At 47.4% G+C, this 24,855-nt stretch overlaps 10 protein-coding genes across 10 annotated transcripts; 7 read left to right on the top strand and 3 right to left on the bottom strand.

The window, feature by feature from the left end:
• Positions 1-545: 545 nt before the first annotated feature.
• LY89DRAFT_311031 (uncharacterized protein) lies at positions 546-5,034 on the top strand. The gene is made up of 6 exons (XM_018206632.1): positions 546-1,344; positions 1,393-2,724; positions 2,771-3,309; positions 3,361-3,470; positions 3,521-3,630; positions 3,682-5,034. Exons 1-6 carry the CDS (start codon positions 770-772, stop codon positions 4,820-4,822), a joined length of 3,807 nt encoding a protein of 1,268 aa, XP_018077164.1. The 5' UTR covers positions 546-769; the 3' UTR covers positions 4,823-5,034.
• A 753-nt stretch (positions 5,035-5,787) lies between these two features.
• Positions 5,788-7,913, top strand: LY89DRAFT_311033 (uncharacterized protein). The gene is made up of 2 exons (XM_018206633.1): positions 5,788-6,862; positions 6,919-7,913. The coding sequence occupies exons 1-2, from the start codon at positions 5,952-5,954 to the stop codon at positions 7,679-7,681; spliced, it is 1,674 nt and encodes a 557-aa protein (XP_018077163.1). The 5' UTR covers positions 5,788-5,951; the 3' UTR covers positions 7,682-7,913.
• A 1,102-nt stretch (positions 7,914-9,015) lies between these two features.
• On the top strand, positions 9,016-9,882 carry LY89DRAFT_310975 (uncharacterized protein). The gene has a single exon (XM_018206631.1). It carries the CDS (start codon positions 9,191-9,193, stop codon positions 9,710-9,712), a length of 522 nt encoding a protein of 173 aa, XP_018077162.1. The 5' UTR covers positions 9,016-9,190; the 3' UTR covers positions 9,713-9,882.
• An 845-nt stretch (positions 9,883-10,727) lies between these two features.
• LY89DRAFT_664593 (uncharacterized protein) lies at positions 10,728-11,526 on the bottom strand (the record flags this gene model as incomplete). The annotated part of the gene is made up of 3 exons (XM_018212783.1): positions 10,728-10,907; positions 10,956-11,370; positions 11,426-11,526. 3 exons carry the CDS (start codon positions 11,524-11,526, stop codon positions 10,728-10,730), a joined length of 696 nt encoding a protein of 231 aa, XP_018077161.1.
• Positions 11,527-12,290: 764 nt separating this feature from the next.
• On the bottom strand, positions 12,291-12,605 carry LY89DRAFT_728919 (uncharacterized protein; the record flags this gene model as incomplete). Its single annotated transcript, XM_018219322.1, has 2 exons — positions 12,291-12,444; positions 12,502-12,605. The coding sequence occupies 2 exons, from the start codon at positions 12,603-12,605 to the stop codon at positions 12,291-12,293; spliced, it is 258 nt and encodes an 85-aa protein (XP_018077160.1).
• A 2,815-nt stretch (positions 12,606-15,420) lies between these two features.
• On the top strand, positions 15,421-16,382 carry LY89DRAFT_714523 (uncharacterized protein; the record flags this gene model as incomplete). The annotated part of the gene is made up of 2 exons (XM_018218138.1): positions 15,421-15,677; positions 15,731-16,382. 2 exons carry the CDS (start codon positions 15,421-15,423, stop codon positions 16,380-16,382), a joined length of 909 nt encoding a protein of 302 aa, XP_018077159.1.
• Positions 16,383-16,990: 608 nt separating this feature from the next.
• On the top strand, positions 16,991-18,668 carry LY89DRAFT_680902 (alpha/beta-hydrolase). The gene has a single exon (XM_018214167.1). The coding sequence runs from the start codon at positions 17,090-17,092 to the stop codon at positions 18,449-18,451; it is 1,362 nt and encodes a 453-aa protein (XP_018077158.1). The 5' UTR covers positions 16,991-17,089; the 3' UTR covers positions 18,452-18,668.
• A 685-nt stretch (positions 18,669-19,353) lies between these two features.
• Positions 19,354-20,410, top strand: LY89DRAFT_310956 (uncharacterized protein). Its single transcript, XM_018206630.1, has one exon. The coding sequence runs from the start codon at positions 19,530-19,532 to the stop codon at positions 20,127-20,129; it is 600 nt and encodes a 199-aa protein (XP_018077157.1). The 5' UTR covers positions 19,354-19,529; the 3' UTR covers positions 20,130-20,410.
• A 616-nt stretch (positions 20,411-21,026) lies between these two features.
• On the top strand, positions 21,027-22,242 carry LY89DRAFT_607637 (Homocysteine S-methyltransferase). The gene has a single exon (XM_018210468.1). It carries the CDS (start codon positions 21,156-21,158, stop codon positions 22,224-22,226), a length of 1,071 nt encoding a protein of 356 aa, XP_018077156.1. The 5' UTR covers positions 21,027-21,155; the 3' UTR covers positions 22,227-22,242.
• Positions 22,243-23,130: 888 nt separating this feature from the next.
• On the bottom strand, positions 23,131-24,000 carry LY89DRAFT_728914 (uncharacterized protein; the record flags this gene model as incomplete). Its single annotated transcript, XM_018219321.1, has 2 exons — positions 23,131-23,761; positions 23,813-24,000. 2 exons carry the CDS (start codon positions 23,998-24,000, stop codon positions 23,131-23,133), a joined length of 819 nt encoding a protein of 272 aa, XP_018077155.1.
• Positions 24,001-24,855: the final 855 nt, after the last annotated feature.

Below are 24,855 nucleotides of genomic sequence, written 5' to 3'. Positions count from 1 at the left end.
ATATTATGTACTCTGAATTGATATATCGTGTGCGGAATCCAATGACGTACAGCTCCTGCAAAGACTTCCTTTTGTGTCTCAACCACGTACGCACAAAGTTCGTTTTGAAGGCGCAGAGCATTCGGAGTGTCCTTATGGTTCAGTTCAGCCGGGGCCTTTGTCGTTACGAGAGACTGGTGGATCCAATCAACTTTCTCAAGCCACAATTGTGGATGAAGAACATTGGGTGACTTGATATCATTGTGGCCTGATGCTAGGAGGCATGATCTCGATTGTCTGGAGAGGAACAAAGACCAAAAAGCGCTCTCACTGTCTCTCATGACTAAGAGACGTAGTTAGTGGGAAGCTCTGAGCGTTTGAGTTGAGATACAGAATATGTTTAAGACGAAGAACAAGGCCTGTGAGTAAGAGCACTTGCTAAAGGATGAAGTTATTCGAGGGTTCTCCTAGATATCAGGTGACACTTTACTCTTTTGACTTCTACTACTTGAACAGAACAACTAGAGCATTATCAAGAGAGCGTCATACTACAGTAATCAAACAGATGTTCCCATGAGAACGCTCCAATTCATTTTCGACGCTCGATGATAACCCGTGACCTTTAAATGCCACCAAAGGCGGTGAATGTTCTGCCGATGACGCCGATCTCATTCATGACAGTTCACAAAGCCTCCCAAAAATGAATACAAGCAACAGATCTTGTCAAAATCGATCGCAAAATGCCACGAAACCTTAGTGCTGATCCAGATCCATTCTCAATACGCAAGTCATGTCTATCCGCGTCCTGCTGCGGGAGCACCCCCAGCGATCCATTGCTCTTGTGACGCCCTCACATGCCTTGATATTCCGCCATACTCCGTCCGCAACAGACGACCCCCGCAATGGATCCCTCACTTCTCTCCAGTCAACGCAGGTACGGACATCGGTAGACGGAGCCGCAGCGCCCAAATGTATGGTGGAGTTCTCGGCGCTCGATTCTGTGGATCTCAGTGATTATCGAACTCTCAGCCCTTTGCCTGTTCATGGAACACTCGGACTCATTACCCTCAATAACGATGTCTTCCTATGTGTGGTGACGGGAGCTACAAAAGTGGCTAATTTGAGACCTGGAGAGACGGTAGAGAAGATATTTGGTGTGGAGTTTCATTGCTTGAATAGCAATGAATTTGATAATACTTTCAGTGACGGGTTGGATCCATATTCAGTGGAAGGGCAGGATTATGGATCGGCTCTGAATCGAAGAGAGGGGATCGAACATCCTTGCTTGGAGTTGCAGAAATTGCTGGGCAATGGCAGCTTCTATTATAGCACGGATTTCGATCTCACCAACAGGCTCCAAGACAGGTGAGCACTCTCATATTTCTGCCTATAGGTCTAGCTAATGCTTCGCAGATCTGCAGAATCAACAGCCTTCGATGTAGACAACCTAGACGAATCTTTTCTGTGGAATTCATACATGATCAGTCCGCTGGTCAAATTTCGATCCCGGCTTGTGGCCCATGAGAAAGAAGCATTAGACAACTCGCGGATTTTGACTTCAGCTATTCGAGGCTTTGCTCTCACGATCACTATACCTGTTTCTTCTAATCCTCTACGAACAACTACCACCGGCCTCCCTTCCTCTCTTACCCTGATATCTAGGCTATCTGCCAGGAGAGCAGGAACGAGGTTCAATAGTCGAGGTATTGATGATGACGGCAACGTAGCGAACTTCGTGGAGTCAGAGACAATATATTGGAGTCCTACAGTGGTTGGACAATCGGATCCTTTGACGAGTGAGAAACCTGCTGGAATATGCTTCTCTTATGCACAGATCAGAGGATCGGTACCTGTTTTCTGGGAGCAGGCTGCTGGTCTGATTCCAGGACAGCAGAAAATTTCCATCACCCGGTCATCCGAAGGAACCCAACCAGCATTTGATAAGCATTTCGGCGAGTTGGAGCAGAATTATGGTGCTGTTCATGTAGTGAACCTACTCAGCGAGACCAAACCAGGTGAGGCAGAGCTAACTGGCTTATACCGATATGGCATCAGACATTCTGCACTCAATCGCCAGGATGAGAAAGGCTCAAAAGATCACCAGCTACTTCGAGATACGGAATTTGACTTCCATGCTGAGACGAAAGGCCCCCAGGGCTATGAAGCTGCCAGCTTGATCCGAAGAATGATCGAAAATTCCGCTGATGGCTTCGCATACTACATGTCAGAAGAAATAGAAGATCCGAATGAGGATAATCAAGAGAAGCCCCACAGGAGAAATGTCGTAGTACTGCAGCAAGAAGGAGTTTTTCGGACCAACTGCCTTGATTGTCTCGACAGGACCAACCTTATTCAGACGATTATTTCTCAAATGGCTTTTGAATCATTTCTCGAGCATCGAAGAGAAAGAGCAGCTTCGGATTTCTGGATGCGTCACTCAAGTCTTTGGGCTGACAATGGAGATGCTTTATCACGAATCTATGCTGGCACAGGAGCACTTAAGTCCAGCTTCACAAGACATGGCAAAATGTCTCTTGCTGGTGCAATCGCAGATGCCAGGAAAAGCGCGACTCGGTTATATATCAACAACTTTGCTGACAAAGGCCGTCAGAACACCATTGATGTGTTGCTTGGGCGAATGATGGGGCAAGTGCCTGTTCACTTATTCGACCCAATGAACGATTATGTACAGAGTGAGCTTGCCAAGCGGAGCTCAGAATTTCAAAAGACCGAAGCAATTAACATGTACGTTTGGGCTTTCTCTCTCTATTGTTGAAGCTAAACATGCCAGATGGTGCGGGTCATTCAACTTGAACGGTCGTACTGAAGGCATCGATCAAGACCTGTCAGATTGGCTCTTTCCAGGTGTAAATCCGTCTCAACAGCATCCTGAAATCGTAGCTGTAGGCTTTCAGGAAATTGTCGAGCTTAGTCCCCAGCAGATCATGAACAGTGACCCCACTCGAAAACAAGCTTGGGAGAGAGCGGTGCGGAAAACTCTCAACAGACATGCACGAGCAGCTGGGAGAGAACACTATGTTCTTCTACGAAGTGGACAGCTTGTTGGTGCAGCACTTTGCATCTTTGTCAAATCATCCTCTCTTCGGAACATCAAGAACGTAGAAGGCGCTGTGAAAAAGACAGGTATGTCTGGTATGGCAGGCAACAAGGGGGCTGTAGCTATTCGGATGGATTACGCCAATACTCAAATCTGCTTCGTAACAGCACATCTTGCTGCTGGGTTCGCGAACTACGAAGAGAGAAATAGGGACTACACCACAATTCACCATGGCTTAAGGTTTCAGCGGAATCGAGGAATTGATGATCATGGTGAGTGCAGCCTATTAGGTTGCAGTGCCCGCTATTGACTTCTCTGCCTAGATACCGTCATTTGGATGGGAGACTTTAATTATCGAATAGGGCTTAGCGCAGACAAAGTCAAGCACCTTATCAAGATTGGTGACTTGGAGACTCTATATGAAAACGATCAGGTAACCATATTCTCTATTACCCTTTAACACATGTTACTTACCTATTGCAGTTGAATCTCCAGATGGTTGCAGGCCTCACTTTTCCATATTACTCTGAGTCACGGATCACGTTTAGTCCTACTTACAAGTTTGATCTTGGGACCGATGAATATGACACCTCGTATGTTTTGTGAGTCAATGACGGCAAAGAGCGGCTACTAACATCCTTCAGAGAGAAGGCTCGGATACCTGCCTGGACAGATCGCATTTTGAGAAAAGGCACCAACTTAAGGCAAATCAACTACAACACGGCTCCATTGCGGTTCTCGGACCATCGTCCGGTGTATGCGACTTTCCAATGCACCGTGAGCATTGTCGACGAGGCTCGCCGAGAATCGCTAAGTCGTCAAATTTATGAGAAGCGTCAACTTGACATTGGCAACACTTCGGCCAGCAATCAGCATGATGATTCTGACGATGAAGACCTTATAGGTTACGATTCAATTGAACCAGGCTTACCACCTGCAAGTTCAGACAAGAGAAAATGGTGGCTTGATGGTGGACAACCTGCTCGATCTGCTATCAAGCCTCCACAGAACGGCTTTATACCAAATCCAAAGCGACCTTCAAACCCTTATAGCGTTACTGATGAGCCGGATTGGGTGACAGTACCACGACCTCCACCTCCTCGAGGGTCGAGAAACACAACTTCTCAACCTCCGCCAAATCCTCGGCCAATGACTTCAGGTGCGACAAATGGCACAAGGAAACTTCCTCCACCTTTTGCACCCTCTGTATCGGAATTGACGAGAACTATCTCTCAAGCATCACTGCAGGACGATATGCCAACTCCAAGGCCAGCATTTCCTGCAAGACCAATCGAACGTCGTCTCTCGACATCAACAACAAATTCATCCTCTTCAAAGAAAGCCCCTCCGCCCGTAGCAAGAAAGCCAGTCCACCTCACAGCCTCGCCCTCCTTGACCCCTTCTCCTACCTTGTCGAACATATCTGCGACGCCAGTTCGAAACCCTATACCTACACAAAAGCCACGAGCAACGACAATAGACCAAAGCAGCTTCACACCTCCTCCTCGACGGACAATTGCCCCAAGAGGTTTGGGGATAGATGCAGATTTCATAAAGAGAGAAATTGAAGACAAGAGAGGAACTGCGACTCCTCCACCTCCTCCACCACAACCTCGCAGAGCAGGAGGAGCTTCGAGGACAAATGGTACAAGCATAACAGGAGATGGAACAGAAGACGAAGGACCCAAACCAAGACTCCCGCCGCGGCGACCGACGACGACGGATTTGTTAGGATCCGACGAAGGAGCCGTAGGAATGAGTTGGGAAGCTCTCAAACCTTCGTAAGAGGAAGGTTGGCTTCGATGTTGGAGGTAAGGCAAAAAGGGGCTCTCTTACAGCAGACCTGGGAATAGATCAGACCATTGCCCGTATTAAGTGATGGGACATTCGGTTTCCTTTTCGAGAGAGAGCTGAGGCCCAGGAGGTTCAGGGGAATCAGACTTAGACTTCAGGGCGGGACGGTAGGTAGCACGACATGCGCATGACGGCACAAGCCGGGCGATCAAATGATTGTTTCGGCGACATCTGAGGCTGTTGAGGTAGAATGCCCCTCAAGGTCATGATTCATGATGTTCATGTGAAAGCGAAAGCGAAAAAGGCACAAGAAGTCGTAGAAAAACATAGAAGATCTCGTGAAAAATGGTCTTCAGGATTGATGATGGCCTGTCCATCCAAACCCCTGGTTTAGGGCGTTGTGGGCATTTCTCACTCATCGCAAATAGGCGAGGCTGCGGTAGCTCCAGTAGCAGCTAGGTATGTAAGCGCATTGGAAGCGAATCAAATCCCGCAATCGCAATCGGTGAGGAACATCAAGAAAAAGGGCATTTCCAATACAGCGCCATGCCTGCCCTGTGCGACCAGTGAGATGGGCCTGCTGGCTGCCTAGCGCAATGCCCATTTTCCTGCCCGCGTGTGACGCCAACTTAAGGTTGCTACCCAGTTTTCTCTCAGTTTCAGTTTCAGCAGTCAGTCCGAGCCTCGTGCTCGCAGCAGCGTAAGTTTTATTTTTTGTTGTCGTTTTCAAAACAGGGCATACGCGCTAAGGGGTCATGGAGGCTTTTGTAGATAATTCTGGAGGAGCCCATTACTGCGAACAGCCGGAGAGCTGAATGACGACCGTGGGGCGTTTATACACCCTCCTGGAATTGTCTGCTCTGGGTTGCGGGGTCTCATGTGGATCGCCTCGTGGCAGCGGGGAGGGTGGTAGACTGCCCTATGCCAACGCCGAGTACGATTTTTCGGTCGAGCCTTGCTTCTTTACCGACTTTGAGGCTTTCCTCCGGCCTTGGATTATTTTGGTTGTTTGCTAGTACTTATAAATCGCGTTCTTCAGCTGGATCATTTTTTTCTCTACTTCTTCTACATCGATTTTTATCAGGAGTTAAGTTGCTCTGGTATCAATCAGTCTTCCAAGATGCCTCCACTATCAAGAAACCCATTGACGATCGCCGCCGTCATCAACCTGGCGACTGAGTCTATTACTGAAGCTACATCCTACCTGTCAACGTTACCGCATCCCATCGAGCCTCTAGAGGAACTCATCTCCGTCATAGCAGTAACGTCAAATCTACTCTCAGCTCTCCAAACAGCAATTGATCGATACCCCGACCTGGAATTCTCCCCTGATCTCTCGTTCCTGAATCCTCTTAGCCACGATATCGTCTATGCGATTTCTCAGCTCAATGGGAGAGTCGAGGACGCGAAGAGGAGTAAGATCTTCCAGCCCAATGATGTGGGACTTGTGCGTCTTCCCCGCAATGCCTGGATCCTGATCAACGGCACCGAAGCCAAGGCCGCGAGCTTGAGATCTAGACTCTATGTCGAGAAATACAGGGTCCGGGTCCTGCTCGATGCTGTGAACTGGTACGGACTTCGAAGTCTGGAAATCAGAGATATGGACGAAGAACGTGAGTTCCAAAATGTGCGTGCTAGACTAGGACTTGTGGCCGAGCGTCTGGTGGGTGTATGGAAAGACTACACGCCCAGATTGAAGGACCTCGAAAATGCAGAGCAGAATCCAAGAGTGGGAAACCCGTTCAGTGATCTAGTTGAGGTGGAGAGACAGCGGAGTTTGCAGCGAGCGCTGCAGTTGCAGATGATGAATCAACAGGCTCAGGCTCTGCAGCAAATGCAACCTCCTCGCTACGAAGCTTCTATGGAACAAGGACAAGCTTTGCGAGCACAAAAAGAGGTAGAACAGGCTACTCAGCAACAACAACAACAACAACAACAGATGCAACCTGAAAACACTACACCTGCATCTCCAACCAACAACGACGAAAAACAAGCTCTCAAGCGAACAAACAGCGGTATTTCATGCTCAAGGTATTTCTTCTCCCCTCCCTCTTCCAACATCCCCAATCTAAGATAAACACAAACAGCACCACAACCATCCACCCAGACACAAAATACGAAACCTACCTCCTCCGCCGCAACCCCCCAACCAGCACCCTAAAAACAAGCACCATAACCCACCTCCTGGGCATCCCCATCCTCTGGTCCAACACCCTCACCCACGCCCCCGCCACGCACTACATCAAAGCGCTGCCCTCGTCCAACACCGAAATCACCACTTTCAGAACCACGTCTCAGGGCTCCCTTTCTGCTGTCCAACACGAGAGTAAGCTGAAAAAGGACATCCTGAACATGCCCGATGACGCACAATGGGAAGTACAGAAATTGATCGAGGGCCGCGAGACTGCTACCAGTGCGCGGAACGTAAAGCGGGAGTGGGCAGTGGTGGGGATGGTCGAGCGGTGCAGGCGGAAGGTGTCGCATGGCGGGCTGAGGAGGGGAAGATGGTGGGAGCGGAGATCGGGGATCGATAAGAGGGATCAGACGGAGTGGGTTCTTGTTTTGAGGGGCGAGACGGTCGATAGACAGGAACGGGTTTTGGGTGGCAAGAATGCGAATCCGTGGGAGGGGAAAAGAGAGGTGCAGGGACAGCAGGTGGTTCAACAGCAGCAGCAACAGCAAAGTGTGTTGAGGCATGTGGAGGTCAGGCGCACGATGAGCGTTGAGGAGGCGGAGGCGCGGATGGATGAGATGTTGCGGGATATGTTCAAATTCGAGGAACATGAGGCTTTTGAAGACGAGTCAGATGATGAAGAGCAAGATGATGAGAAGTTTACGGTTACGAATTGATCTCTCTTCTTTCTCCGGGGTAGGAAATTGGGAGAGGAGAGGGGACGGTCAGATTGCAGATCTTGGTACATTCATCATTGACCGAGACTCCCTCAATCTGGCCGTCCGATCAGTCGGTCAGGTGGAGTCAGGAGGAAGCGATCTGGAATATGACGCTGAGATCTGGCTCTGATCGAAAGGTCGATGAGGAAAGGGGACGGGGAGAGGATCCAAAAAAAAATAAAAGATATGGCGGAGGATACGTTATGAGCCAGCCAGCCAGCCAGTCAGCGACTCATCACTTACAAGAAGCACAACACAATAACAACCAAAAAAAATACCACGTTGACGAATATCATTTCCTTGGAAATCTATTTCGTTCGAATCAAGTTAGGCAGGATCAGAGATATTCTGTCTTTACAATATGTTTCGTCGTTGGCAGCTGGCAGATCGAAAAAAGGAGTTGGAGTGGTTTGAGGATTTTCTATTGTATTTTTGTCAAAGATTTTAGTGTAGGTATTGATAACAAATTGATATGTAGATGTTCGCTATAAACAACTCTTCCAGTTCAACCAGTGACTTGAATTAAAAGATGGCAAGTGCCATGTCAAAAATCTCGCCAATTTGACTCTCGGTCTACATTCTCGGAAAGCTGATTCACGAGCTTGGAAGTATATCCAGACCCGTGCAGTACACGCATCGGATATGCTTGCACGTGGGACATGGATCTACGCACTGGTGGTGCGTATACGAATATCATCTTTTTATACCTAGGTATGGAGGAGAGCCAATATCTTAGGAAGAGAGTGGGGGTATGAGTCGAATGCCTGAGATATGTAGCAGCTACACGAAAGAAGATGTGCGGAATCAAATTCTGGAGATTGACGATCAAGAGCGAGACGAGTGATGCTATGCTACGCAGTTTGCACATCTCGTATGGACGCACCTGGGACATGAAATGCCGCCTACGCCTTCTGTGCGGAGGAGGTTCCGCTGCTATTGTATTTTCTGGGAGAGGAGTGAAGCAAGTTCGATGAGCTGTGTACCAGCTACCTAAAGGATATGCACGACTCAAGCCTTGGGAATTCGAAAGGCTGGAGAGCGAGGAAACCGAAATCAAGAAAACCAGGAGGTCATGCAGTTCCCACATTTCATATGGACGCACGTGCGACTTTGACATCAGAAACTGCAGCTTACGTACTTTCTATGAAGGAGATTCTGGTGGTGTAGACTTTCTCGGAGAGGAGAGTGGAAGAGGTGAAAGCTTTGGATGGGTGAGCTGTGTAACTGCTATGCAGAGAGGAAATGTGTGGAATCAAGCTATGCGATTCTATGGCCTAAGAGCGAGATGAGTGAAGGCTGCAGCAAAGGAGCATTTCTTGACGTCAGGTAGGTCCGGGTAGGCTGTCTCCTGGCGAGTTCCTAGATCCCAAGGATCAAGTCCTTGTTCCGTGTCTAGAACTACGAAGGTACGAACAGCTATGTAGCTTGGTCTAAAGGGACGAGGCGGCTGCATGAAGGCATTCACTAATGCTGTCACTTTGGAGGAGTCATCCGCCTTGGAGAATGAGTCGCATTGCAATTTCTGGGGCGAGCAGAAGAACATTCTCAGGGGAAGGGAGGTTGATTTTAGGCTGGCAAGCAAGTCCCGGTATTTCCAGGCTGCTAGCTGTATTTCCACCTGAAATTCCACTTCTCATCCCGACAGACCAAAAACAAAAACTGCGGACGAGGCCGTCGATCTGGGGTATACAAGAGCGACAACAACTTCACAGTCACAGGAATATCAATCCCAGACTAGCTAGTCCCAGGCTCCCAGGGCTTTCCTTTCATTTCGCCTTACCTATGTTCAGCGTCACTCCCATCTCGACAAAAATAAACAAACTTCAAACAAGGCTTTCCAAATCCCCAGGACGATCAAAAATCAATTCGGTCGGTCTCAAAAACGGACAAACAACTCCCCAGGGCGGACGAAAACGGCCACCCAACAAGCAAGGACCCCGAAACCGAAAATGCTGCCCAACTCGCCTCGCGACCAAGTTCGGCCTCTGATACGCCGCCTTGGAATTCTGATTGGCGGGATAGTGAAACGAAAGGAAAAGGCAGTCGCCAACACCAACATTGGCAATAGTTTCACGCAGTTGAGCGGGCATTTTGTGTTGGATTTGATGTTCTATGGCCGAGTGACCTGGATAGTGGATCGCGACCCGACCCGGCGGGATCGGCGGGATTGTCGCCTGGAAAGATGATGGAGCCTTGCTAGCATGGAAATGCGGGATTCATCTGGCCTGGGCTCGGATATTTCGTGCTGAGAATTTGGAATTTTCCGAGGGGTTGTAATTGGCTGATGTAGGGTGGAAGATCGGAGATGGGATTGGTTGCTAAGTCAAATCTAGGATTGGTGGCGATGCGAGAAGAAGGCCATGATTTGACGGTCAGCCTGAGGACGATGTTCGTTGAATGAGTGATTGAGAATACGGTGGATTGTTAATCTGGCTTCAGTGGAGACGGAAAGGGAATGACTTACAAGGTAGAAGTATCGACTTATTCGAGAAACATTCTTCTGACGACTTCGAAGCAGAGATGATCCGGAAAACTCCATGTAAGTAAAGTAGAGCAGCTCTTCCACACCTTCTAATGACGAGAATTTACAAAGTCGGAGTCTACGCTCATCTAGAGAACTCAATGATCCGATCCACTAATGTGGGGAATGTTTAAAAGTGCCGTCTCGCTTACCACGGTTTGAAAAGGGGGTCTAATCTAGCTCCGATAAAGTGGGACTGGAATCCAAGACCTTCCAATCATTGACGGACATTCGGGATATAAGTTGCGGGATCTAGTAATGGTGAGTATCAAAGTCCCAGTCTTGGAAATCTGGTACCAATCTGGAGATGCATTGGAACAACACAAATTTCATATATGGCACCACGAAAAAGATTCTTGAGAATTAGGCACGTCGCACAACGAACACCTGTCATTTCGGAAAGTGAATGGGAGAAGAAGAATTCAATTGAGGAAGAGGCAGAGATTCATGGCTATCATCACTTCGTTGCCTCATGCTTGAGATTTATTCTACCTCCACTGCTACGTCGACTATCTCGGTCCATACATGGTCCGGATCTGGCACATCAATTTCGTACACCGTTTCTGCTGGTCTTTGCTGCTCCAGCAGAGGTGGATTAGCTTTGCAGCCACCATTGGGATTATTGATCTCAATGACCCAACGATCAGCTCTCTTGGCGCAAGTCTAGAGACTGTCAGCAGCAACCTCTATCAAACAGCTCCAATCTCTTACTCTCATCTTAACGTCATCGGTGGGATAACGGTAAGCATCGGCACAGACTTTACCAAATTCACACTCCAAACGAGGAGGGTTGCAAGTCTCCGCACCTTCACCATCCGCTCTGGCGACAATATGGGCGTCGAGGAAGGCACTACCCGCAACGCCGGAAGCGCCACCGTCGACATCACTGATATCGAAGCTCATCTCTGAGCCCGCGGCGCCAAATTCAGTTCTAGTGTACTCGAATTGAACGATGCCGCGAGTGAGATCGAAGTCCTTAGAGGCTTTGATGGAGACGCCGCAGCCGAGGGGGGTCCATGGGAGCTCGTGGCAGGTACAGGAGTCGATGGGGTGGTGAGATGTTTGGATGCCTGCGCATGCAGGTTGGGATCCGGGGACGTTGTAGACTTGGAGCTGGTAGGGCAAGCTGATGTGATGTTAGATATGTCTGTGTAGAATGAGAGAGGTGGGGATTCGTGTACTTGTTGCAGACGGAAACACCTGATGCCAAACTTCCAGAGGCAAAGAAGGCAATGATTGCCAAGATTGCCTTCTTGGTTGTCATCTTCGGAACGACAGGCATCTTTGATTAAGGTTGAGTTGAAACGAGTGTAGGTTGTTTGGTGGTTGTGAACGAGTGTGCTGTATGCCTTCGTTTGTCTTCCATGGCAGATTATTTTCTCAAGGAGAAAATTGGAAGTGCGAGAAAGATTTATATATACAAAGTCTTGGAACTAACTAGTGTCTGTTCTGCTATCGAAGAGTGACCATACTTGATACGGAGTAATTGCAGTATAGAATATGTTCGCGTCACGCTTGTATATGGTCTGGCACAAAGCTGGGACCAAGATTATCGGTCTATGCAATATACAAAAGATTATTAGTGTACAGATTGCTTTTGTACTAAGAACTACTAAGAGTGCTTGCTATGGAGTAAGAAATTCAATACAAATCGAATTTTCAGCACAGTTTCTACTTGCCGATTTCTATTCTGCTGTGCGGGATTAGTGCCTCAGATCTGCCAATCATTGATGAGGATTCGAAGTTTTCAGAGTGGAATCTGGTAGCGAGAGCTATCTCCCCCCATAAACTCCGTATTTTCCAGCGATTCTTATCAGGTAGTGGAGGACACAAAAAGTCAAAACGTGGCCTCACAAAGTAAAATCTTGAAAACTACGCATCTGACAGATTGGACACCTGGCAGTGGGACATCAAATAGAATAGTGGATGAAGATATGATGGAGTCTGCATTCTTGAAGAAGCCAAAACTCAAAGGAGTATTAAAAAGTTGTTTGCACGCCTGAAGATTGACACTCCTTTTACCTGTCCCTCTGCGGTAGTTTGATTTCAAGCGTCCCATGTACTACCATCGGCACCGTCGATGCGGGGACATATCTCCGAATCATTGATCCCAGTACAGTCAAGCCAAAGGAACATCTTGGTGCGGTCCGAGTCTTCACCCATCTTGGCAGAAACACCATTGCCGAGATGTACCCAAGCGCTATCATAAGGTTAGACATATCTTATCGGAACGAAAAAAGGGTGTAAAGGTACGTACTTTTGGTTGATTTCGACGCCTACCACCTCTGCCATGACTCCTGAGGCAAAGAATGCTGCGACGGCCAGGAATGCAGCTCCGACAATTTTAGAAAGAGCTGGCATTTTGAATAAAACTTGAGTTGAGATGAGTGTGCTTTGGTTTGTTTTCGATTGCCAAAGCTGTTTATGGAAGGAAAGATCGAAGCCGAGAAGAAATTTATTTAGTCGAGATGAAGAAATTGGAAAGCATGCACCTCTGCTTTTCAGAAAAGGACAAGCGAGAATGCATTGTGAATTGGACTGCAGCGTAAGATGGACTGCATTTTAATTATTGCTTACGTCATGTTAGCAGCGGCAATCAAAATCGCCTATATGAAGTACTTGGTAAAGTCTATGTTAAGGAGTGAGAATTGACATCTATTCGTAGGTATAAATTCCTATCAAACGTATATCTTCCGGGTTCTGAATCGAGGACCGGCCAGTTGCTCTTCGGGAAGCGAGCTTCCAGACAGCTCTTGGAGGATCCTCGAAGGTTGAACTCTTTTTCAAGGTGAAATACACAACAAGATGTAAAGCAGAATGGTTTTGAAAAGTATCAATTGTGCGTAACTAAACACGCACCGCAGGCGAAGCGTGAAAGGAAAAAGAATAACCCAACCCCACTTACCCAAATCCCTCTTCTCCATAGAGAGAGGAAGAGGAAGCAAAACTTCAGCTAACCACCGAAGTAGTAGGCCGTAAAAATCTTGCTCGACAGATTCTCTAATAGCAGCTTTTAAAGTTCGTTTGGTGATGTGGGAGGCTCGGCGGATCTTGATTCGACATTTGGTACTCTAAGTGGGCTAAGCGAGACAGGAAAGGGGTCGGATCACATGATCACTTTAATGAATCATCGAAGGAAGAGGTTGTTCACGGCTCCGAAACGAGATACTCGAAGACCGTTGAACAGATCTCCGTTTATTGGAAAGTTGAGTATATTATCGATGCAAGGTTTTGCAAAAATCAGATGCGTGGATCTGAGCATCTTGGAGCATAACGACCGTACTATGCTATGTAGTATAGTAGCGTTCATGTCTTGTTCAAACTTGACTATTAGCATTGGTTTGTGCTGAAGTCGATTTCCCAAATTTGACGGCTTCACTTCAGGTATAACCGTTTAGACTGTGATTGGCTGCATTGAGAGATGTTATCAGACTCTCATGATATTTTAGGATGCTTCATGGGATGTCAAGAGAAAATGGATGAAGGAGTTAAAGCGCAACAACATTTCGATGTACTTGGTCTGTCACTTTAAACGCTCTCTGAGGTGTTTGATCTTTGAAGCTCGGGTCCACTCAGGTGATGTCGTCGATGCTCGACGCGATCGTTCTCCAAGTAATTTCAAGATATGTCTAGGTTGTCTGAACTCCAATTAATGAAATGATATTTGTTATGGTCATCCCTCTTAGGTGGCTCTCTTATGCCTTTCACTGCCAAGAAGCGGAGATATTCTCAAGTGTCAAGATCACGTGCAGGTTGTTGAACGTCACAATCACTCGTCGACACCTCGTCTTCGCTGCTTCGTCTATGGCTCAGCTTATAAAATAAGATAATTATCACTACCAGCAGTCAGTGGGTATGCTTCTCGCTTGTAATTGATCATTTCTTAAGATCTTGAGAGTTGTTAAGATAAATCGCGAAATTGTTTATCTTCGGCGTCGCCTCAAGCGGCCGCAGCTGGTATTCATACTGAAGTGCACGAGAGAATGGTTCAATACTACTCTTGAGACATATACCGAGCTTTTGTTCTGGCTACGGCGAATGCTGGTGTAAATCTCAAGAGTTCTCTACAATATGCTTTGCAATCAAGAAAGGTGCAAGCGCAGATCTGCGAATATCCATAACTGTTTAGAAATAAGGCATTATGATGACTGGAGCCGAGTGAATGTGCTTGAGATATAGACGTTAGAAATCCTGACTGAACATGCGTAAAGTCTTCTTCTAAAGTGGTGGGTTTCATGAAGATTGCTGCACCTGAGCATACACGCCACATCAAGAAAGAGAAGGCATGGACCGAAGTCGTGACCGAAGTCGACAACATAAATCTTTACCGCACGTCGTGAAGTAGGAGATGACATTATATTGCATTATGTTTGTAATCAAGGAAAAGAAAATCTGCTGTTCTCAGGTGTGGTGCTTCTTGATTTTCACTCTGCTTGACTCTCAAGGGCTTGTGATATAGTTGCTCGAGGTCCTGGCTCTGCATGGAAAATGCCAATAATCGTGTAGAACGAAGAGCAAGTTCGACATCGCGAATAAGTGGCCGAGAACCCTTGCTCTTTCTGGGATTGAGCCGATGAAATTAGCTGCGAAAGGGTTGATGGCTGTTCGGGATTCGCTGGTGTCTCAATTCGGCTAGCTTAGCTCCTGTCTGGCAAGCACCTATATAATGTTAAATAAGCATTTTTGTTTTCCGAGAATTGGCGTAGTTGAAGCGGAGGCTTCCGGGCTCCTTCTGTTTGTCATGAACAGAATCCGGAGTAGGTCTCTGACAAAAGTACCAAAGTCTTCAGGTCTAACCTGGAGACCCAGTCAAGGATAAACAATGCTTCGCGCTTGTACTAAGTAGTCGTGCCCTTCGCTGGTGGACTATTAATGTTTTGCCATTTTGTTCTATGAAATTTTTTTTTTTTTTGCATGCCAGCCTTGCGAAACTCATGCCCTCTAAGCGAGAGCATGCTCGCGATGCCTATCAGTGAGTGGCTCTAGTCTCCCTACGTCAGGCGAGTAGAGTAAAGTTGTTTGTTGACTCTTCCATTCTTTCATCCACTTCACCTTCAACGCCCACCTTCGCAGGCACGCTAATAAGCTCTTCACCTTCCTTCTTTTTTGCGCGAACCCTTACTCCACAGTTCCTTCGACACAACACGATCCGTTCACCTTGATATCTACATTCAAGATGCCTGGACGCAGAGGTGGACGACAAAGAAGTCCTGCCCCTGCTTATCAACCGTACCGGGACACAGGTACTTGGGTTCCAACTCCGAACGTCGAAGATCCAACTGCATTCCCTCCACTACCTGGAACACTCACCTCGCCAAGATCCATTGGATTCACGGCTACTGTAGCCTTACAAGACACAGTTGAAGACACAGCGGCAAAGTTCTCCAACCTCGCCTTGACAAAGATCGAGAAGATGAAGACCCCGCAATTCTCGTACGCGTTTCTCCCTACAACACTTGTTCATCTTGCATACTAACGTGTAGCAGCAACCCTAGTGACATGGTCACCTTCATCGTCGGCTTAAAGAAGGAGAAGTTTATTGTCCACAAAGAATTTGCCTGCAAGAATTCAGAGGTGTTGAGAGCTGCTTTCAACGGTCCATTCCTTGAAGGAAGAACCGGAACTTACATACTCGAAGACACAAGTGCTGCCGCATTCCGAATGTTCACCGAGTTCCTCTATTCTGGAAAGATTACCCTTCATTACCACAATCTGAACGCCGAAGACGACCTTGTGCTTGCGGAGGACGAAGAACATATCGAGATGTGTGCACAGCAAGACACTGACTTGATTGATCTGTGGCTCCTAGCAGATAGATTCCTGATGGTAGACTTTCAGAATCAAGTCATCGACCACATGAAGCGTATATACCAAATCTGCGGTGTCATGAGCAGCTGCCAATTCCGCAAGATCTATGATAACACTCAGGAAGGTAGTCCTCTTAGACGCTTGGTAGTTGATCTGTGCTGTTGGGCATTCTTTGCAGACTACATCAAAGATAAATCTGACAAGTTTCCTCAAGACATGCTTGTGGATGTGGCAATTGCCTACAGGGATGCCGCACCATCGAATGTTATCACGAGCAAGCGGAGCGAGATTCCGACAACAGACTACCATGTCAAGCGGCAAGCTTCATAATTCGCAGCAAGTGTAAGATGTTCTAAAGAGGTAAAGCAATAATTGCTGATTACGAGCACAGGGAACCTGTGTTTTGCGGTCGCATTACGGCATTGGTGGCAGGTGGCTGAGCGTATGTTAAGGATATTCGATGTTCATGCCTGGAAGCATTCATGAAATTGAGTTTGCTTAGCCTTCAGCTATGGAAAAGATAATAAGGACGAGAATAGCGATGTCAAATGAGCAAAGGCATTTACCATTCTTGTCAGAAATGCTGCGTGCATGTAGGAAATGAAGAGGGCTTTGCTCATTCATAGAAAGCCATTATAACGAAAGTGAATATCCACCACGGCGAAGAATGATTCGAATACTTGTGAACAACAGAGTACACAAACAACCATTTCAAACCTCTCACACGATAAAAGACAAGTATCTGATGCCTAGATGAAGAGCCACGTGGTGAATAAGCATGTGTGAGCCTTTCCCGGGTAAGCATTTTGAGGCTTTGAGTCAATAATACAAAGAGCATCACCTGGACAAGTCATGTGTGTCGTCTTCTTTGCTGGACTAGCGCATCGTACCCCTGTTTTGTGGCTTGCTGGATGACGAACTTGAATGACAGCGATCGACGAAAACAAACCTCCTTCCTTTTGACCCCCTCGAACTCTTCTTCTTTGTCTTGTCCGGCACGAAAGTTTACACCGAATATGTGACGAGCATAACGCAAGATGCGATACTCGAGCATCATCACCACTCTCATCGCAACCTCTGTTGCTTCTGCGCATCCCTCGCCCCTCCGATACACCGTTTCGGAAGCGCCGAACCTCAACCTTCACTCCACAGAATGGAATAGCAACATCTCGATTCAGCTCTTCGCTGAGCTTGAAGAGCTGTCGCGAATAGTCGATATCTCCTACTGCGTCGGCACAACAGGGATCTCGAAGCCATTCGAATGCGTCAGTCGCTGCGACGAATTCCCCAAGTTCTACCTGGTCGACACCTTCAATACTGGGCCATTGATGAGCGACAGTTGCGGATACATCGTGCTGGATCACGGTACTGGCAGATTAGGACAAGGCAGAATCATTGTGGCATTTAGAGGGACATACAGCATCGCGAACACCATTGTGGATTTGAGTACTGTGCCACAGGAATATATCCCTTATCCCGACAGTCCTGATAATTCGAGCGATCCTGACCAACCTATACTTCCCACACATGGACATCATCGATCGCTATGGGATTACGTTCCCAAACCTCCAGTTCTGAAGAAGCTATTTGGCGCGCAAGTGGAGGAAGAAAAGAAGCCTGAACCGGTTAAATGCAGCAACTGCACAGTTCATTCTGGATTCTGGACTTCATGGCAAAACACAAGGCCGTTTGTTATCCCTCATCTGAAGGTGTTAAAAGAGAAACATCCGAGCTATCGGGTAGATCTTGTGGGACATTCACTTGGTGGCGCAGTGGCTGCACTTGCTGGCTTGGAGCTTGATGCTCTTGGCTGGGAACCGGTTGTGACCACGTTCGGCGAGCCGAAGATTGGGAATAAAGGCATGAGGAATTATGTTGACGGCATTTTCGACTTGCCCTCGGATGGTGACTCTGAGGCAACAAAACCTATGCATGCTGGTCGATATAGGCGTATCACTCATGTTGACGATCCAGTCCCTCTACTGCCACTCCAGGAATGGGGCTACAGATCTCATGCAGGAGAAGTGTTCATCTCTAAGCCATCTCTCCAGCCTGCTGTCTCAGATCTTCGCCTTTGCTTTGGCGATGAGGATATCAACTGCATCGCCAGCGCTGAGGTTGATGAATCGTGGTTTCAAGATGGACAAGCAGCCGATGCAGCCGAGATCTACAATTCTGCTGATGGTGACGTGGACTTGGAGATTGAAGAAGCAGACGGGGAGAAACTCAGCAAGAGATGGGGCGTCCCGATACCAGCGAGGTACAAAATGTGGCAGCTATTCTTTGCGCACAGAGACTATTTCTGGAGACTTGGTCTCTGTGTCCCAGGTGGTGACCCACTGGATTGGGGCAGAGACAGGTATCGATTTGGGGACGAAGATGGCAGGGAGGAGCTGTAGTTGGACGAAAAAATATGCGCTTGACATTTTGAATGTCCAAAAGTAACATGGACATTCTCGCGATTGTGAGTTGGGTTCAAGCGTGAAACTTGGTGCTTGGCGTTGGATATCCAGCTTTACGAAGCAACAGGAGTTGTATTATGGAAAACAAAACAATCAGCTAATATAATTCTCTAACACATCTTAGATTAACACAAAACGAGTTTTAAGGACCTGGAAATCTGAAAGGAAATGCGTCTTTTTGACTACACGTGATGACGCACCATGTGCACGGGCCATAATTTTAGAGAGCCGCGTCCGCGCTTTTGCGACGAAAGTAAATAACAATAACACCCCACAAATTAGACACAGGGCGACAATGGAGATCCGCGAGCGCAGTGTGTCGCATATTAGTATCTCGAGTAGGAAATCAAGTCCTGAACCTCGGCGAGTTTCAATCATTAGCATCTCGAGTGGTGATGCAAGCCTGCGACCAACCAAGAGAAGACGCGTCGGTGCCCAAAGTAAGAAGGGGAAAGCAATGGAGACGCTCGTGATTGACCTGGAGGAGATAAGTGGAGAGGATATAGGGCCTTTAGAAGCTGAGCGATTAAAGCTTATGCGAAAATGGGTGGATGAAGCGATTTTGTATCGGCTATTGATGAGTCGACTGGAAAGAAGTTTCTCAAAGAGTTAGTACAGCTCCATTGGATATTGGCAATTACTGAGAAGTGCTAGGATTGTGACTTCAAACGACAATCTGCCAAATAAGAGTCAACAAACGCCGCAGGTCTCAAAGCCAGCTAACTCTGAACTTGCTTCTCACAACCCACAACTCAACCCCGCACCAAAAAATGCAGTGTATGTTTCGCTTTACCCACCTCCAAAGACCCCCATTGTCGACCAGAAAGAAAACGCAAACCATACTTCTGTTCATGCTCCGGTAGTGTCATCACAACCCCAACTGCTGCCTCATTCAAAGCATCCTCATTCAGGTGTCGCGGCACAGGCTCGGTCTCCACTCGGCGCAAAATCTGCCAACATCGTGGCAGCAAATCCTCAAGCTTCCCATGCCGGACCACAGATTCTCGCTCCACATATGTACCTATCATTCTACGACTTGGAGAACATATACTGCCCAAACAAAAAGGACTACTCGGCTAGATTAGCTTGGCTGAAGGAAATCGGATTGGACGCGCCGCTGTTTCACTACAGATATACTACACTATACCAGAGACAAGAAGTTGAGGACGCGTGGGCTCAAATTCCGCCACATCTTCGCAAATATGTGGAACGCCAAGCCGTTATGTTCAAGTACAAGACAACAATAAAATTGGACTCAATACCCCTGCGACATGTTCCACCAGAGGTCCTTCCGCTGCCAATCTCAGTCCTTGCAATGCAATTCTTCAATGCACTAGGATGCAATCTCAATGATGTTCGCAATACTATGAACAAGCGGAGAGCCTGGCTCAAGGATCTGAATCTGCACGGTCCATTGTACAGTAGTCTGTGTGTGTATCTCCCAGAAACGAAAGCTGTGGATCAATTGCACTGCAACTCTTATTCTGTTATAGAGAGAAGAGCCATCCAGGCCAAAGCCGCTTATCTACGAGTCATGTTGAACCCTCCAAAGCCTTCTTGGGTTGACTTTGAGAGCAAGTATTCCTCTTCTCCAAGATCAAGTCCGAAAGGTTAGCCGATTTCGAGACACGACGCCGAGGCTGGCTCAATTCCCTGAGCTTGGACTCCGAACCGTTCTTCTTCAATCCGAGAGATACAAAGGAGGGCAAGGTCATGGAAGAAAAGGTGGAGGTTTGCTGGAATGATCTTGGTCTAGCTGCACGGCAACAGATTGAGCTCACGGCGCAGACCAGCGACAACACAGTACTTCAAAAGTTGTCCTTCACCGAAATTGAGCCATTCATTGGTTACGTACTAGAGAGAGACTTTCCTAACAAGTTTGCGGAGTTTCATGAGTCACGGGAGCGCTGGCGCAAAGCCATTGGCATGCCGTACTATCTTGCTACAGCACCTCAACTGAACAAGATCTGGTCAGATAAATCGATCGTCGAGAAGGAAAGACTTGTCAGCATTGCGAAAACTTCCAAGGAAAAAATTGAAAAAGATTTGACAGTTGAAAGAGAACAGGCAGAGAGGGCTAAAGTTTTGGCGAATGAGAAGGCAGCTGCCGAGAAGAGACGGAAAGAACTTGCTACGAAACTGGCGGCGGCGGGGTACAAGAGTCCAGCAAAGAGTGCTAAGAAGGCGAAGAAAGGGAGGCGTTTTTGAGCTCTGCGATCATGACATCTGAGATACCCCTGTTGACCTTATGATGAAGAGTAGATTGTGGCATTGCTGTAGCCTCACAGCAAACGAGTCCTGTATATTCGACAGAGCATTGATATATGTATACCAATTTTCTACCATCAGTATGATTAATGTATGTTCATCGAATACATACATATCCACAAAACCAGTGCTCGTTACCGTAGACTCGGTAAGCCCCTGAATGTCTCCACTCTGGCCTCGCTAATCTGCACCCCGCTAAAAATCTCAATTCTCAGCTTTGCCCCACCTCACTTCTCGACCCTCTCAAACTCCAACTCCTCATCAGTATCACTCCCTCTCAGATCTCACATTCCATCTACTATTTCCTTGTCCATCTCATCCCTTCTCATCCATTCATCTCATCCTGACCCATCTTCTCCCCTCCCACTCAAAAATGAGCCCCCAAAAATGCCCCATAATCCTCCTAGACGGCGGCCTAGGAACCCTCCTCACCTCCCCACCACACTTGCAGACCTTCAACCACTCCACGCCCCTCTGGTCCTCCCACCTTCTCCTCTCCTCGCCCTCCACGCTCCTATCCGCACAATCATCCTTCGCTACCTCCGGCGCCGACGTCCTCCTCACAGCCACGTACCAAGTGTCCTTTGAAGGTTTCGCTAACACGGCTCCCGGCTACGCAGCCAAGGACGCTGAACGCTATATGCGGAGCGCGGTTGGGATTGCGAGGCAGGCTTTGAGTGAAGGGAGAGGGAAGGGGATGGGAAAGCTAGCGCTCAGTCTTGGCGCGTATGGAGCGACTATGGTTCCTAGTTCTGAGTATAGTGGGGTGTATGATAGTTCTCATTCTAGCATTACGCAGCTAAGGGATTGGCATTTTAAGCGCCTTGAGGTTTTTCTCCCATTAAAAGAGGAGGAGGAGGAGAGGAGAGAGTGTTGGCGAAATGTGGATTTATTGGCTTTCGAGACGGTGCCGAGGATAGATGAGGTGTTTGCTGTGAGGGAGGCTGTTTTTATGTCGATGGGGAGGGCAGAGGAGAGGCCGTTTTGGATTAGTTGTGTGTTTCCGGGGGAGGAGAATAGGTTGCCGGATGGGTCGAGTCTTAGAGAGGTTGTCAGGGCAATGTTGGGGAGGAGAGAGGGGGCTAGTAGGCCGATGGGGGTGGGGCTTAATTGCACGAAGGTCGGGAAGGTGGACGGCTTAGTAAGGGAGTTTGAAGATGCGCTCAAGGACTTAGGAGAGGATGGGAGAGGGGTTAGTTTAGTGATTTATCCGGATGGGACGAGGGTTGGGGAGAGGTATAATACGGTGACGCAGAGGTGGGAGGTTGATGAGGAAGCGAGAAAGGGAGGACAAGAGAAGGAGTGGGATGAGGAAGTTTTTGGGATTGTGATAAGGGCTAGGGAGAGGGGTGTTTGGGAGAGTATTTATGTAGGGGGGTGTTGTAGAGTTGGGCCTGAGGAGATTGGGAAGTTAAGAAAGAGGGTAGATAAGGTGATAAATTGAGAAGTCGTTAGTGAAGTACAATAGTTTTGAGACTCATTAAGCTCTGATGCTTGAAACAAGAACTGAAACCAACATCAAGATGTCCAAATCCGCACTTTTGAGTGCTATATTAGCTCTAAAAGCTTCGAACAATCACAAACTTGAAAGTCAACATATTCAACTACACACTTTCACCCTACATTTCTCTCTTGTAATGCTCGTACATCCTCAAAGCAGAGAATCGTTATCCCCAAGACCTACATTGCAAGTTCTATCGTATCTCTTAAGTCTGAAGACATTCGCCAAAGTAGACGACAAATGTGTTAAAATTAGCAAGTTAGCAATTTGTATAAAATTCAAAGTTCTAGACTACTCACCCCACACCTCCTCTCTCACACTTGTTCGAAAAGGTAAGGGAGGGGGTCGAAGAATTTGTTCAAAGAAGGAAAGGGAAGCGCAGTTCCTCATCAGGTCATGCTGTGGGAGCTTTGAAGATGAAATTTGAACAGAGGGTAGAAAATGTTGCTGTCTCTCAGTGTACGGATGCAATTGGAGTTTGATGTGATGTTTCGTGTAGAGACGGTCTCGAAAGGTTGTTCGAGAAATATGGAGGCGGCGATGTTGTGACCTTGAGGAGGTGGATTTTGTTGTAGCAAGTCAAGATTAGGGAGAACGGGAGCTAGAGTTGAGTTGTTAAGATTTCACAGTAGCATGCGAGTGTATTTTTTAAGAGGGGCTAGTCATTGATCTATGCTATGGTACTTGCTCCTTCCCAACGAAGAGTGCGTAGAGAAGAGAGTCATCGCTAGAATCTTCGCCCAGACACCCACTGACAGCCACAATGCATAGTGTGGCAAATTAAAGCAGCTAATTCCCCAAAATGCAGACTTTGTCAGAGACCGAAAGAGCCCAGCAATACATGCCCTTAATTTTCCGCTACTTTGAAGACGCTCATGTCGTGGCGTGGACGGAGCCGTTCCTTTACCTCCGGAGTCATACCATCTTTCAGGAGCATTACAAGTTGAATGAGGAAGTCTTGGGGATAGTTAAGGGGATCCGAAGCGAAACTGCTAGTCTTTAGATGTCCTGCGCATTGAGCTAGAAAGAGACGACGGAGAGGGCTATCTCTTGAAGTGTTCCTGCACACGTAGCTCAAGGAATATACTGCTACTTTTCTTGTGCTTCGGCGAGTTTCCTCAATCTCATCAATGACTTTGTTTTGTAGGGACGGAATCACCAGCTTATCGGCCAGAACCCAAAGCTTGACCAAGACAATGTCCTTGTTGGAGCTCGTCGGCAAAGTTTCAGCACCGGAAGCTTGAACTGGAGATAGATCTAGTTTTTGTGTATAGATCCAATGGACGAACAGCGCAACAACATCTTCGTCAATGCTTTCAATATCCAAGCGGTATTCCTGCGTCTGACCTTCGAGGAAGTTGCTGTTAAAAGCTGCTTCTAGGACAGAGGAAGAATGACAAGCCCAATCCTTGTGCACAACAAAGGGCTCAGCCTTAGGATCGCAACCAGGATAGAGCTTGACAAGCATCTGGGAGTTCCTGATCAGTATTAGTAGTTGCGACAAGACATTTCCGAGTTATCTAACATACCTGAACGTGGGTGGCATCTTCCGAGCATTGGTAGGGCGACGTTGACTTGTCGAAGCAGGTGTATCATCTTCGTTTGAAGAGCTCGAAGTTGAGGGCGTTGCTGCAGTTGCGCGTGATGATGCTAGCGAAGACGTTGGATTGTTTACGGCAGTCATCTGAGCAGATCTCGAAGAATCTTGGTCTGCCATTGTGCTGACGATGACTTCAGAATTGGGGAAATGTTTTGTGATAATCTCTGGCTTCCCAGTTGAAGGTGTTTGCGCTTGTATCTGGATAGGTGTGAATAGCGCTGGTATGGTATTATACTAGCGCTACTAGCGAGGCGAATCCGAAAGTCATTCACCGGGAACTTGTTTTTCTATGAAGTCGAGCGTTAGTGTTGAAGCTGATACAGTGTAACTTTTCTTTTCAAGTGGGTGCATGAGGCTGAATTACGGTCTTTCAAGCAACCAGATTCGAGGTTCGAGGGGTCGTTAAGCTTCGTCAGGTGTCTCCAGCCCTTGATTGTGCCTTAATGTGCTCTTGTAAGTTGTTCAAACCCTCCCTAGTCCTCAGAGAGATTATTGCACTCGCATGCTGTACAAAGGAGCCGAATATATCAATAACAAGGGTTTATGCAGAGAAAGACACGAATCAAGTGGTGGTCATCGTTAAGATCACATTGACTTGAGCAAGACAGAAGATTGAATGGATTCAAGAATCATCTATTGAAAATTATTTGGACGAGAACAACCATGTTTTCGCGTAAATCTTAAGATCAAAGAAATGAAGGCAAGCAGAGAAGAAAGCAGATTAGGAAGGAAGAATCAAGCATAGCACTAGCCAAATAGGCATGGTCGCGCCTCTTTCTCTCAACCACCTTCTTCAGTCATACGAATTCCACTTCAGATCCCTAATCTGACTTGACAACTTGAAGAGAAGCTCCCGAAACTTGGATTAGCTGACAGAAGAAGATGTCAATCAGCTGTCCACGTGACTCAAACACGTGCCGTGATACACATGCAGGCATTCGGACCACTATGACGCCTCATTGAGACATCAAA

This window comes from Mollisia scopiformis, assembly GCF_001500285.1.
Source record: "Mollisia scopiformis unplaced genomic scaffold LY89scaffold_3, whole genome shotgun sequence".
Taxonomy (NCBI): Eukaryota; Fungi; Ascomycota; class Leotiomycetes; order Helotiales; family Mollisiaceae; genus Mollisia; species Mollisia scopiformis.
This window is presented reverse-complemented; position numbering and strand designations above follow the sequence as displayed.